The following is a 12,320-nucleotide window of genomic DNA, read 5'->3' on the forward strand; positions in this document are numbered from 1 at the left end:
GAGGGCTTTGGAGCACCAGCCCTATGAGGAGAGGCTGAGGGAGCTGGGGTTGTTTAGCCTGGAGAAGAGGAGGCTCAGGGGTGACCTTATTGCTCTCTACAGCTACCAGAAGGGAGGTTGTAGCCAGGAGGGGGTTGGTCTCTTCTCCCAAGCAACCAGCACCAGAACAAAAGGACATAGTCTCAAACTGTGCTAGAGGAGGTTTAGGCTGGATGCTAGGAAGAAATTCTTCACAGAAAGAGATTGGCCGTTGGAATGTGCTGCCCAGGGAGGTGGTGGAGTTGCTATCATTGGGGGTGTTTAGGAGACTTGATGGGGTGCTTGGTGCCATGGTTTAGTTGATTAGATGGTGTTGGGTGATGGGCTGGACTCAATCTTGAAGGTCTCTTCCAACCTGGTTTATTCTATTTAAGAAAAGAAATTTATTTTCTAGTTTCCCTCCCTCCTTCCTAACTGGCAGCTTTGTAACTAGCTGGAGATGTGTACTGTTGTGGTTGCTTTCAGACCTATATAGTTGATGGTTAGCTGCATTCATGGCTCAGGATTCAACTCTGCTTTCAAGATGGGGCTTCAATGACAGGTGGTCGTTTCTTTTATGTTAAATAAAACAATGTGCTGCAATGGAAAGCTGTAATTCAAACACTATGTACTCAAGTCAGGGAATGTATTACTCTGGTTTTGATCCTGGTGAAGCTAATTCATAGAATGGTTCGAGTTGGAAGGGACCTTAAAGATTATCTAGTTCAAACACCCTCCCTAGACCAGGTTGCTCAAGGCCTCATCCAGCCTGGTCATGAATGAGTTGAGATGCTCTAAACCACAAATGAAAATTATTTCCAGGACTTAGCAAACTGAAATCCTTCATGCTTCAGAGAGATGAAGTGGTCTAGGAGAATGGCAGTGGAGCAGAGGACTTGGTGGCTTTTGTGTTCAGCTGAGAAATAGAAGGATTTGTTGCTTTGTCTTTCCATTTTAAGAGACCCCAACTTTCTCCTTCTTTAACCATCCTATTCACAGCCTTGAAGGGTGTAAGAAGAATCTTGCTGACTACGTACTTTGACAATACAATACAAAATTAATCTTGCCCTGCTGAAGCTAACGTGCCTTTGCTTAGAGGCTGCAAGCCAGGCTGCCTGTTAGGCAGACAAGTAGCCCGCATGATTGCGGTAAGTGTGTCACATCCTGCCCTCAACTTTGCCCTCCTTGGAGGCTCTGGCAGTCTCCCTGTGGTTTGCCCACTAGCCAGCTGGGAGTGGCTCGAGAGAACTTCTCGAACCTGTGGATCTGGTTCTCGAGCAAACTTTCAGACTTAACAGTATCTTGGTGCTGCTTGCCAAGCTCAATTAGGAGCGAGGCGAGGGTACTGGGGCAGGCTTTCAAAGTTTGGCGGAGAACTCACCTGTAATTTTGTGACAAATGTAATTGTATGTATACAAAGCATGTTGTGTGGGGAGCACTGTGGGCTTTGTTCTCCTTAACGACCCAGTAAACTCCTTTGTAAACATAAGAATACTGAAGAGCTTCCCTCTTCTGTGAAAATCTTCCCCCGGTTTCCACTGCCGGAGTAGTGTTTCTGGCCGTGCTTGCAGGGGAATGGTTAAGGCAGTTCCCTGCCGTCTGCTTCGGGTGGTGTGAATGCCAGTGCATCTTGGTTAAATACGAACTGCTCCTTTCCTTAGGGAATTTTAAAGATAACCTATCAAGTTACAGCATGCTGTTGGAAATCTACGTGTCCTGATATGAATTCTGTCATCTGTGTCATCGTCAGTACACGTTGTGTGCCTCTTACTTGAAAGCCTTTTTGTCCTGTAACTTACCACCTCTGAATTCACTTTACTTCTGCTACTTATTGAGGTGCCTCTTTGATCTGGAGCCTGACCAGAGAAAGACAAGATTAGAAATTAGCTCCACTGTTGTTTCTCTTGCTCTGTGAACATTTTTCTCTTGTACAGACTTGTATCAAATGATCATTAATTGTTTATAGAGGGCTTTTAAATTGTTTACTCTTAAGCTAGTCTCCTTCCCCACTTTGTCTTGATGAACATTCATGTTTTGTGGGTGTTTTCCATATGTGAACGTGTGCTTGGTGTATATCATAGAAGCAAAAGAAAATTGGGTAAGAGTTGTATGTTTTGTTTTGTTTTTTCTTTTACTTCAGGATGCAGTTACTGAGAAAATGGCTTTTTGAACATCAAAAAACCCTGAAAAAGCATTCACAAAACATCAAATACATAACTTCTTTCTCTCTTTTTTTCCTCCCTTGGGGCATTAAGGCACTGCTACAGTATTGGAACCAATACTGGTTTAATCTGGAAGACATAAGCAAGATTCTGGCTGGAAGAAAATGGCTTTTGAAAGGATTTTCTGTGATATTAACCAGGGACTACTAAAAGGGCCTAATTGCTTCCTATACAAGTTTTGTTGTGTCTTTGCTTAGCAGGTAGTTTATTTCTATGGTCATAATAGTAGTTTGCAGTGTGTGTAATAGTCAAGGTGGAAAAATAATCAGTGCAAGCTTCATGTATAACACAAGCTCCTGATGCTGAAAAGACTGGCCAGAGATGTGGAGCCTCTCCTACAGGTTTGTGTTCTGTCTCAGAATCTGTAACTAGACAGAAATGTCTTCCAGCCTATGGATGAAGGGTGGTGGAATGCTGGATCAGCTATGAACTGATGTAGCTTTTCAGGTTTGCACAGAAATGCTGGAAGTAGCTTCAGTGGATTACCCATGCAGGGAGCAGGTTTGCCATGCTGTCTCCTTTATATTCCTCTAAGTGTGTGGACTGTGTTCTAGGCTGAGGATGTGTGTGCAGAAGGATGAAACTGGATCCATCTGGATCCATCTCCAATTGTCAGCACGGCTGATGACCTGGCTGGAAGGTGCTGCTGGAGGCTTGCACAGTCAGGACACTGGCGGGTTTGTGGATGGCAGGTATGGGCCCTTAATAGGTAGCAGGTACCTGTGAGATGGTTTTGATCCTGTACCTGCAAGTGTTAAATGCATTGATCAGTTGCTGAAGAGGAGTATAGGACATCAGAGAGAAGAGGTGACAGGTGGAAGAAGAAAAAGGGATGTGAGGCTAGGCTTTGGAGAGAAGGAGACAGAGTGGGAGTCCTGGAGGGAGGAAATACAGAAATGGGAGATAACAGCCACATGATATATGGAGGAAGTACATCAAGTTCGTGGTTCACTAAGTTTATTTTGCCTGTCCTCCTACTTGTTTGCTTTTCACCCCATGACAGTGTTGGCATAATCCACTTGTGAATGACATAACTGTATAAGCCATCATCCCCTATGGAAGCCTTGCGTGAGCTGCCTGCCTGTTGCCTCGGTGTGAGGGCTGGGCAAGGAAGTGACTCAGGGGCAGCCCTGGCACAGCAGCCCTGGCACAGCAGTCGCTGCCTGGCTGAGCACTGCACTGGAATTTTCCAGGTAGGGCACAGATTGAGGTGAGAGGGAGAGTGTGTGGGACAGGATCTGGACGGGGAGGGCTCCTCCTGTGGAGAGCTGCCCGTGCGCCCAGCTCCTGGTAGCACCAAGTGGTACAAATAAATCAGGGGGAAACGCAGTGGGTGCACTAAAAAATATCTAATGCTGTCTCGGTGTTTTATTACCTTTTCAGTACCATTTTCCTGGATTAATTTGAAACATACACTGACTTTTTTTTTCTCTCTCTCTCTCCAGCGTGGATTTCAACACATTTTTGTGTGGGTGCCAAGAACACTGTGTTCTGTTAAGTCACAGAGTGACGTAGGGTGCTGGATGGCTGCCAACCTGGGTCAAGTTCATTCAAATAAGTTTCAGTGGCAGCCCTTGCTGCCTGAGCCTTGTCAGTCCTGCTTTTGCATGGTAGGTGGCTCTGTTGTGTTAGTTTTTCAAAGAGCTGAAGAATTTTTGGGGCTTGAAATTTTACAGGCTTTGGAATTTTCTTCAATGTTTACATAAGGATTAAAAAAAAAATATGGAAACAAAACCAACCAAACAAAAAACCCAATAACAACAAGAAAAATAACCTGAAGCCTGACCTCACATAAATCTGCGAGGAGAGAAGGAAATGGCCATGGATTTACTGAGCAGAACAAGGTTCACAAGTTGTAGCATTGCTGTAGTTACAAGTCTGCCCACTGGCTTGTTTTTTGACTCTTGTCCTTGTGATGGCTTTTCACCATGGTGTGCATGCTTGGTCTTTAAAGCAGGGCTACTCCTGAGGGTTCCAGTGACAAAATCCCACTTGTGACAAAAATAGAGGAACGGCACAATGTGTGAAAGCAGCAGGGCTGTGCTAGTGCTAGGCTAATCACTTCCCTTTCCTACAGGATTTTGTGTTTTGCTCTTCATCCTGGAGCTTTGGACTGCTCTTAAAAATGCATTAAGTGAAGAAATTTCTTTCTCCCAGTGTACAGGATTATCCCCATGTCATGGTGTTGAAAAGTCACGCCAGTTTTCTTGGTCTCTTTATTCTAGCTTCCCTTTCAGGGGACTGTGTTGTTGCTACTTTGCATAGTAGCATACTTTTCCTTCCTGTAACCCTACCAGAAATCACACTAGATCCCCTCCCCTTCACTTCCAGTAACTGCTCTCTGAGCAATAATTTTGGAACTGCTGGCAAAATAAGAGTCTTTGACAGGCTTGTAAAGTCCTTACAACAGGACAGCAGCTACAAAGCTGGAGACATCACTAAGTGGTCTCTAAGACAACTGCTGATATTTTAGTCTTTGATGAGAAACCCATTCTTCCCCTTTGCTTCTGGGATATATATTTTTAATTAAGAATGAGATCTCTGGGAAAACTTAGTGTTTCCAGAGAGAGGTCATTAGTTTTGAAGAGAATAGCCAAGTGAATTTACAAGTCATGATTTAGATCTGTTTAAACCATCTCTTATTTGGAGAGGTTTAGCCATTTTATTTTCACTCTTTTTAGCTGTGCACCAAGTTTCTAGGCCTTGGCTCACTTGATGTTTGGCTTTTAAGGGAGAGAAACGTAGTAGTGTCAGGTTCCCATGATTCAACACCCACTCCTGAGTTACCTGTTGGTGCTTGCTGGCTTATCTGCTCTGTGTGGGAGAGTGGAGGATGATCAGATTTGTGTTCATCACTAGGTGTCACTCACTTGCAATTACTTAAAGTATGTTTTAGGGCAGAATTAAAAGAAACAACAAAAAAAAACCACCTCTCTTGCTTCCTACCTCACTCTGAATCTGGGGGGGAGGGAGGGGACAGAAAATGGTGTGAAGTCTGGAAAAGATTCTCCCCCCAATCCATCCTTCCCCTAAAACTATTGTAGGTGGTGTTTAGTAGTTTCAGTGCTTTATAGTATATCTTGACCTGTATTTTTGTTGTTCTTCTATAGTTCTGTAGAGTTTCAATGATTCTTTCTTCCTGTTGTCAGGTGTGGGAAAAACCTAGCAGGTAGCACTGGGTGGGGGGAGGGAGGGGAAATAAAAATCTGGATACCTAGCTTAAGGGAGGTGCCCCAATGGAACTATGGGGTCACTTGAGAGCTGAAAAAGAGATGAGAGGACTCATGAAATTTTTCTTGACCACTGAGCTATGTTGGGCAAGGGATGGTGGTTAACTCTGCACGTAGAAAGATGATTTATACTTCTGTTATCTAATAAATTATGTGGAATGTGGTGCCTCAGCTGGGTGCTGGTCAATCTTCTCCCTCATCAAGTGATTGGTGTGGGCAATGTGTTCAGCTCAAACTACAGAATATTTCAAAATTATACCACCAATGATGAGGAAAAACAGTGGGAGAAGAGGAAGGTTAAGCAGTTAAGCTCGGTCGATTTGCTTAGCAATGTTGAATGCACACCACATGCTCTAAATACTTCATTCCAGAATGAGAGTTTCCAGAGTGTCCATGTGGATAACTGGAAACTGTGTGTCCTGTATCTCCTGCTCTTCTCCTTTTTCCCTTGAAATGTGATGTCTTTTATCCAAGCTGGTTCCATTGTTTGGTCTGGGACTGCTGCGGGTCAAGATGCTCCGTGGACCCTGCTCTCCTTCTCCAGGTTCAAGTGCACTTGGTGTGTGTGGCCTGAGTTAGTCTTCTCAGGGAACTGAACCTCCTTCAGGGTCTGCAGGCATCTTTTGCTGGGAAAGGTTCTCTAACTGTCTTCATTGGTGTTAAATGTGGACTTGGAGTGTCGGTAGAAAATCTGCTGAGAAACTAAAGCTTGCCTAGTGTCCGTTTTGTTTTTCATTGTGTCACCAGAAGTGTTAGTTGGAAAGCTACATACAGAAACTGCTTTCCCTCATGTTATTCCTGAGTAGTGGTGGCTATTTGAGGTTAACTTCTTTTTCCCTGTGAAAGGTGACCTAAGCCAAGGAAGCCCCTCTGTGCTGGCAAGGACAAGAACAATTATTCCTGTGGACGTGGAGTGATTATTTGCTGATCAAATGGAGCAAGTCTGTTTCAGGGTTGAAAATACTGAGAAGAAAAAGATTTCTACTGTGCTGGAAAAGATTCTTAGTGCCAGCCTACCCCTCTGTGCAGTGTATATGTGGATACCCATAGAAGTTCTGTGCTAACTGTATAAACAAGTAAATCTCTTAAACTCTGTCAGACCTCGTGTTTGCAGTGTCTCTGCTCAAATTTAGGCCCTAAAAGCAGCATGAATTTCTTATGCCAGTTGAGAAGAAAACACACAGCCTCCACTGATACCTGCAGAGATATGACAGAACTCTTAATCATAAGATTTAGTTTCCCTTTGCGAAGATTATAGGTTAAAAGATTCATCTCCTTGTTCTATCTTGGATTACTAAGTGTTTGTGGCTGTGTGTCACTGTATTTATCTAGTCCACATGCTGTATTTGAATTTAACTGAGAGTGTGTTTGGATGAATAAAGTAGCATAATTTCCTTCCCTTCCCCTGAAGGAGAGGTGGGTTTCGTTTAAAGTACGGCAGCTATTATGACTAACTATATAATTACACCTTTAATCAGGGTAAAATAGTCTAGATACACAGTAGCCCCATTTGGCCCCTCAGTGCTGAATTGAAAGCCCTCTAAAGATGCATAGTATGGCCTTGTAGTCATCATTGTCATCGCTCATCACTCAGCATGTTAAAGCCACTGTGCAGGAGTGTACATGGCTGTGATTTAGTTTTTGGGAGGTGGTGGTGAGAGCAGGGAGGAGAGAAGTGTTAACTGAAAATTCCCTTTTCCCCTAAACCTGTAAGGACACTATCTGTGTGTCTTTTCTTGCTCTCCCTGATCATGTTGCTGATATTCAGTGGATGGATTTCTTCCACTCTTGATCTGTGATTGAAGCTGTGTGTGGCTCTGAAGATGTGGGGAGTTGTTTTTAGTCCCTCTACTTAAGATTTTGAGGCTGATGGATGTGGCAAGAAACTTGTTGCATGTACAGTTCAGAGACATGGCTTCCAGAGAGCATTTCTAAGTGGTGAAGTTGTCCTCATAGCTCCTCAAATACCGAACTCAGCTACTCTCCGTCCCATTTTATGCAAGCTAAATGGGCAGTCTCTAATTTCTCTTGTATTGAGTTTCATCCTCAAAGTAAGAAAGATGTACTGCTGCTACCAACTATCAGTCTTGTAATTTATACAGTGTACTGCTGGTGTCAATCCTGTAACTTCAGTAAAACATGGTAAGTGCTGTTTCTTGCAGACCTTAATGCTAACAGCAGTTTTCAAACGAATCTCCAGTTGATACACAGTTCCAATATTTGCTTCTGCCCTGTTTCATGTTTTGCCCAGTGCTTTTGGGCATCTCTTTTGTGCAAGGAGGATGAGTAGAGGAGGAAAGGAAGGGGCACATGTCACAGTGAACAAAGGATAACACCAGAAAGGCAGCTCTGTGAAATAGAGCCCAATTCAGGGGTTTCACAAGGTGGCAGATGTAGGCTGATTTGGGGCTAAAAGGTTAAATGCTATTGGAAGAAGAATTGACATTATCTGGGAATGTTATTCAAGAAGGATTGATGGAGCTTAGGGTTGTTCCATAACTGATTTCACATTGGAAGGCCCGGAGTTCAGAAGTGAGCAGATCTGTTGTTCCAAGGCATGTGCAGATGACAGTTTTCAGGCATCATTATGCATGGTCCATGATACTCCATCAGGAGTGAGAAACTCAGCATCGTGTTTGCAAAGTGGTCATGGTAAAGCTGGAGTTTGTAACCTGTTACTGCATCTTTTTGTCACAACTTACTGGCTACACAAACTTTGCATGGGGATGCTGGTACAGCACTGGGATAAGGGCAGTAAATTAAACCAAGCATAATAAATGAAGAAGCCTTTGTGAAAAAAGTGTGCAGATAAGACAACTGCATTCAGCACAACTGTTGATGGCTTGGCCTTGAGCTGAGGTGGTGGAGCTGCTGCCTGACTGCCAAGGTAGTGTATGATGTAATCATGCCAAGCCCACACTATGATGGTATTACAGCAAAAGCTGTGCCTGTGAACTGGGCACAATCCCAGTTACATTTGGGTACAGTAACAAGGTAATTGGCAAGGTTTTGCCAGTGCTGTACACATGTAGTTACAACTTGAAGTGGGTGTTGTGGGGCATGAAAGGCAAAGTAAGTCTGGTTGCTGGCCACGTTGGCCACATGTCTTTAGTGGGTACCTTTTTTTATCTAACTTTCATATTTAAATGACCCTGCAAGCATGCAGCCCTTTGCTGGCTGCAGAGGAACATTTTCTGAGAGGATGTGAGGATGGCTGTATGGGATGGACCCAAGATCTGCCCAGCCCATTGCCCTTTCTGTGCTTGTGGCCAGACTCCTGCAGTTTGGACGCTGGATATAAACACAGGTTAAGCTAAATGTATTAATTGACTGAATTGTAATCCAAGCTGGTTTGCTGCTGGTTAATCTCTGATCTTTGGAGAAGTATAGATCTTTGAATGCTGGAAAGTTGTGAGTGGTAGGGAAAACCAGCAGAATAAAGAGAAGAGAGAAGGCTTGGGTAGACCTTATAGCAGCCTTCCAATACCTGAAGAGAGCATACAAGAAAGCTGGGGAGGGACTTCTTACAAGGGCTTGTAGCGATAAGACAATGAGGAACAGCTTTAAGCTTGAAGAGGGAGTTTTAGACTGGATCTTAGGAAGACATTCTTTGTGGTGAGGGTGTTGAGACACTGGAACAAGTTGCCCAGGGAGGTTGTGGATGCCTTCTCCCTGGAGGTGTTCAAGGCCAGATTGAATAAGGCCTTGAGCAACCTGGTCTAGTGGAAGGTGTCCCTGCCCATGGCAGGGGAGGTTAGAACTTGATGGTCTTTAAGGTCCCTTTCAACCCATTCCATGGCAAATGTCCTGGTGTCAAATACCTTTGTGTTGTATGACTGAGAAGGTAGAGAATCTAAATGGTTTTGTCTTAGCCAATTTGAAGTGTCTGCATCTAGCCTGTCCAGTGGGTAAATAAATACATCTCAATGTGACAATTGCAAGGCTATCTGTTATGACCTTTCAGAAGCCTGTGCCACTTGATGGGAGAGGTTTGTTTTGGTTGGGTTTTGGGTTGTGTGTTTTTCTCTTAAGCGGGGACGTTCTGAAGTTATTGACACAGTCCTAAACTGAGCTTGTTTATGTGGTTGCGTGCAGTTTCTTCACACAACCTTCACAAACCCTTCCTGCTTTCTGAAGGTTTTTGGAACAGTTAGTTAATTCTCACTCTCCATCTTCCTCTTCGACTGAAATTTGCAATTTCCTTTCGAGAAACAACTTCCTATTGAGTCCTAACTTTTCTGACCGCTTTGATGTAGTTGAGATATGTTTTTTAAAGTCCTGAATGCGTTGCAAAATCCAGTGTTGGCTTCACAGCTTGAACTTCTGCACTGAGTTGAGAAAGTATAGGGCTGGGGAGGAACTTGTCGAACTCACAAACGAAAATCCAATTAAATTGTGCTTGGTCATGCGGTGTCATTGTAAAATTCCAAGCGGCAGTAATTGGTCTGGTTAGGCAGCTAGAGGGGACTGAATTGTTGCACATTTGCTGTGAGCAGCGTTGAAGTTGGGAGATTTGCCTTTTGGGAGTTGTGGAGTTCCAAAAAATGCTGCGGCGCGTTTGGAGGCGGATCAGAACTGGGCTGATCTCTGCGGCGCGGCCGATCCTCATGCCAGAGCTGCAGGAATCTAAGCCCTGGCCTGCAAAACAGTCACCAGACTTAGATCTAGATGCCTGTCTCCTGTATACAGTGAACAGAAGAGCTTAAGTGCTAAAGACCAGCATTCCCAGCTACTGTCTTTCTAACCAAGGAATGCTTAAGCTCCCTGGTGTTCCTGCATTTTATCTAACGCCTGTTTGATGTGGAGCAGGAATTGGAACCCTTAAAGACCCTTTGAATCTTGTGGTTTCTTCCACAGTGGCCTAGCCTTGAAGGGAGAGGTAGAAATGACCTTCTCATTGCTTTGTTTGTTGGGCTGAGTGCTTTCCTGAGGGAGGGATTTAAACTCTCTTAAGCTAAAGACTGTTGCTAAAATTTGGATTTCTCACTGCTTAGGCTGACATGTCTGGTGCCTTACAGAAGAGTTATGTGCTTACTGTTGTGGATGTGCTTTTCCCTGCAAGCATGCTGAGTGGAAATCTCTGCAGAGCATAAACCCACACCTACTGAATCAAGCCCCTAAACAAGCTTAGCTGCAGAAGTGCCACCTTTGTACTCACAGGCTTAAATGTGACATAAACCATGAGCTTGCAGGGCTGTGTTGCACCTGGGTATGTCCAGAAGGAGTGCTTCAAGAAACTCCTGAAATGCTAGGTATTGAAAAAGCTGGATTCAGCAGGAGGCTTTGGGGACAGGAGTGGAAGATTTTGACTGACCTCTTGGATTTGTCTGAATGCTATTGATGGGCCCTTAGAATAAAAGCCTTATTTTCATAGCTGAGGATAACCTGATGTATTTGTATGCATAGAACCCTTCTAATGCTTTCTTTTCTGTTGCAGTCTCCATGTAGTTATCAAAGTGATCAATAGTCTATTTTGAAGAGTTAATTAAAGGAGGACTTCCAAAAGTCTTAACACCTGTGCAAAAAAACCTTGAGAGCTAAGCTGCCAGATGCAGTTGAGTCACTTGTGAAAATTTTGTCCTAAACAGCATCTCCACAAACCACAGGAACTGATGTTAGATCCAGTCTTAAATGTCAGCCTCTGACTCAGTCTTTTGCTTACACCACTGGAGCACACTTTATTGTGAAGGTTCACGTGTTCAGGCAGTTGATGGACATCATGTGCCTTTTAAAGTAGATCCTTGGGTTCTAGTACAGCTATTGTTTCCTCTCCTGTATCTGAAGGAGGGAATTCCCCACATTTCTCCCAGGATGTTTCTTTGTAAGTTCAGGGTTGTGCTCTCTCTAGAAATCTTCTGGCTCAAGTGTACTTCATCAGTCATGAGAACTTTTGGTGGTGATTGCTATCTACAGCAAATAGTGTTCCTCTGCTTCCCCCAAACTAGCTTTATGTACAATCTGTCAAACTACTTCAGGTATCTGCGCATCTGTCCACCAAGGTTGTATCCATGGAGAGGCCACCTTTGTGCACTCAGTCTTCACAGCCTTGGCTGTGTGATGTGGTAATATTTGAACAGCTAGAAAACCCATGCACATAAATGCAGTGTTGTTACTTTCCTAGAACACCTGATGTATGTGCCTTCTGGATCCTCTCCCTTCATTGTACCTTCTAAGTGGTTGTCCAATGAAACAAACTCTTCTAATCTCCCTCTGGTTTTCCAGGACTTCCATACTTGCTGTTCAGGACTTCAGGCACTGGTTTAATGTCCCCAGAAGTCCTGGTTTATCAGTATAGCATCACGTGAAACTCCAAAGCTCCTTGGGGTCTAGTCTTGAGGCTCAGAATATGAGAAAGCATCATTGCTGTTGCTCCCTATTTTTGTGTGCTGTGTTTCTATAATCCTTCAAATGTAAAGTTATTTGCAGAACTTTCATGGCAACTATCTTTCTGTATTTGAAACCAGATTCTAGAGAAGGTGAATATGTGTGTGTGTAGTGGAGTGGGGTTCAGCTTAGGGGCAAGGAAAATTGTATGTGTAGATGCATCCATCTACTTTCAATGTATGCTGTTCTTCCTTTCCTGTTTAGTAAAACTTGTGTTGAGTTATTCCAGCCTTAAGTAGTTGTTAGTGAAGATGAACTGAAGTTTCTGTTCTGCAAAAAAAACCAGAGTGAATTTGGGAACCCCTTCATAGCCAGAGACCTCTTCTATTAGGCAGAATGAGCTAACAGGTTAACAGTAAATGTATACAAATATAAAGGCAAACCTCAAACTGGGTAGAAAAATGTGAGGTTTCCTAAGTGGAAAAGGACAGGTTTGTTTGAGCAAAGCAATGTAAATGCTTGTGGT

At 43.7% G+C, this 12,320-nt stretch overlaps 1 protein-coding gene across 2 annotated transcripts in view; it reads left to right on the forward strand.

Annotated features, from left to right (window-relative positions):
• The window catches only part of SPIDR (scaffold protein involved in DNA repair), a 201,768-nt gene that overhangs the window by 23,448 nt on the left and 166,000 nt on the right, over window positions 1-12,320 (forward strand). The window contains exon 6 of one of the 2 annotated variants that reach the window (XM_068158790.1): window positions 3,686-3,850. The exons of the other annotated variant lie outside the window; for it this stretch is intronic. Within the exon in view, the coding sequence (XP_068014891.1) occupies window positions 3,686-3,850 (165 nt within the window). The remainder of the gene's footprint in view (window positions 1-3,685; window positions 3,851-12,320) is intronic. 2 annotated transcript variants of the gene reach the window in all.

Source organism: Melanerpes formicivorus, unplaced genomic scaffold (assembly GCF_026170545.1).
Source record: "Melanerpes formicivorus ecotype bairdi unplaced genomic scaffold, bMelFor1.0.p_v2 SCAF_42, whole genome shotgun sequence".
In the NCBI taxonomy this organism is placed as follows: Eukaryota; Metazoa; Chordata; class Aves; order Piciformes; family Picidae; genus Melanerpes; species Melanerpes formicivorus.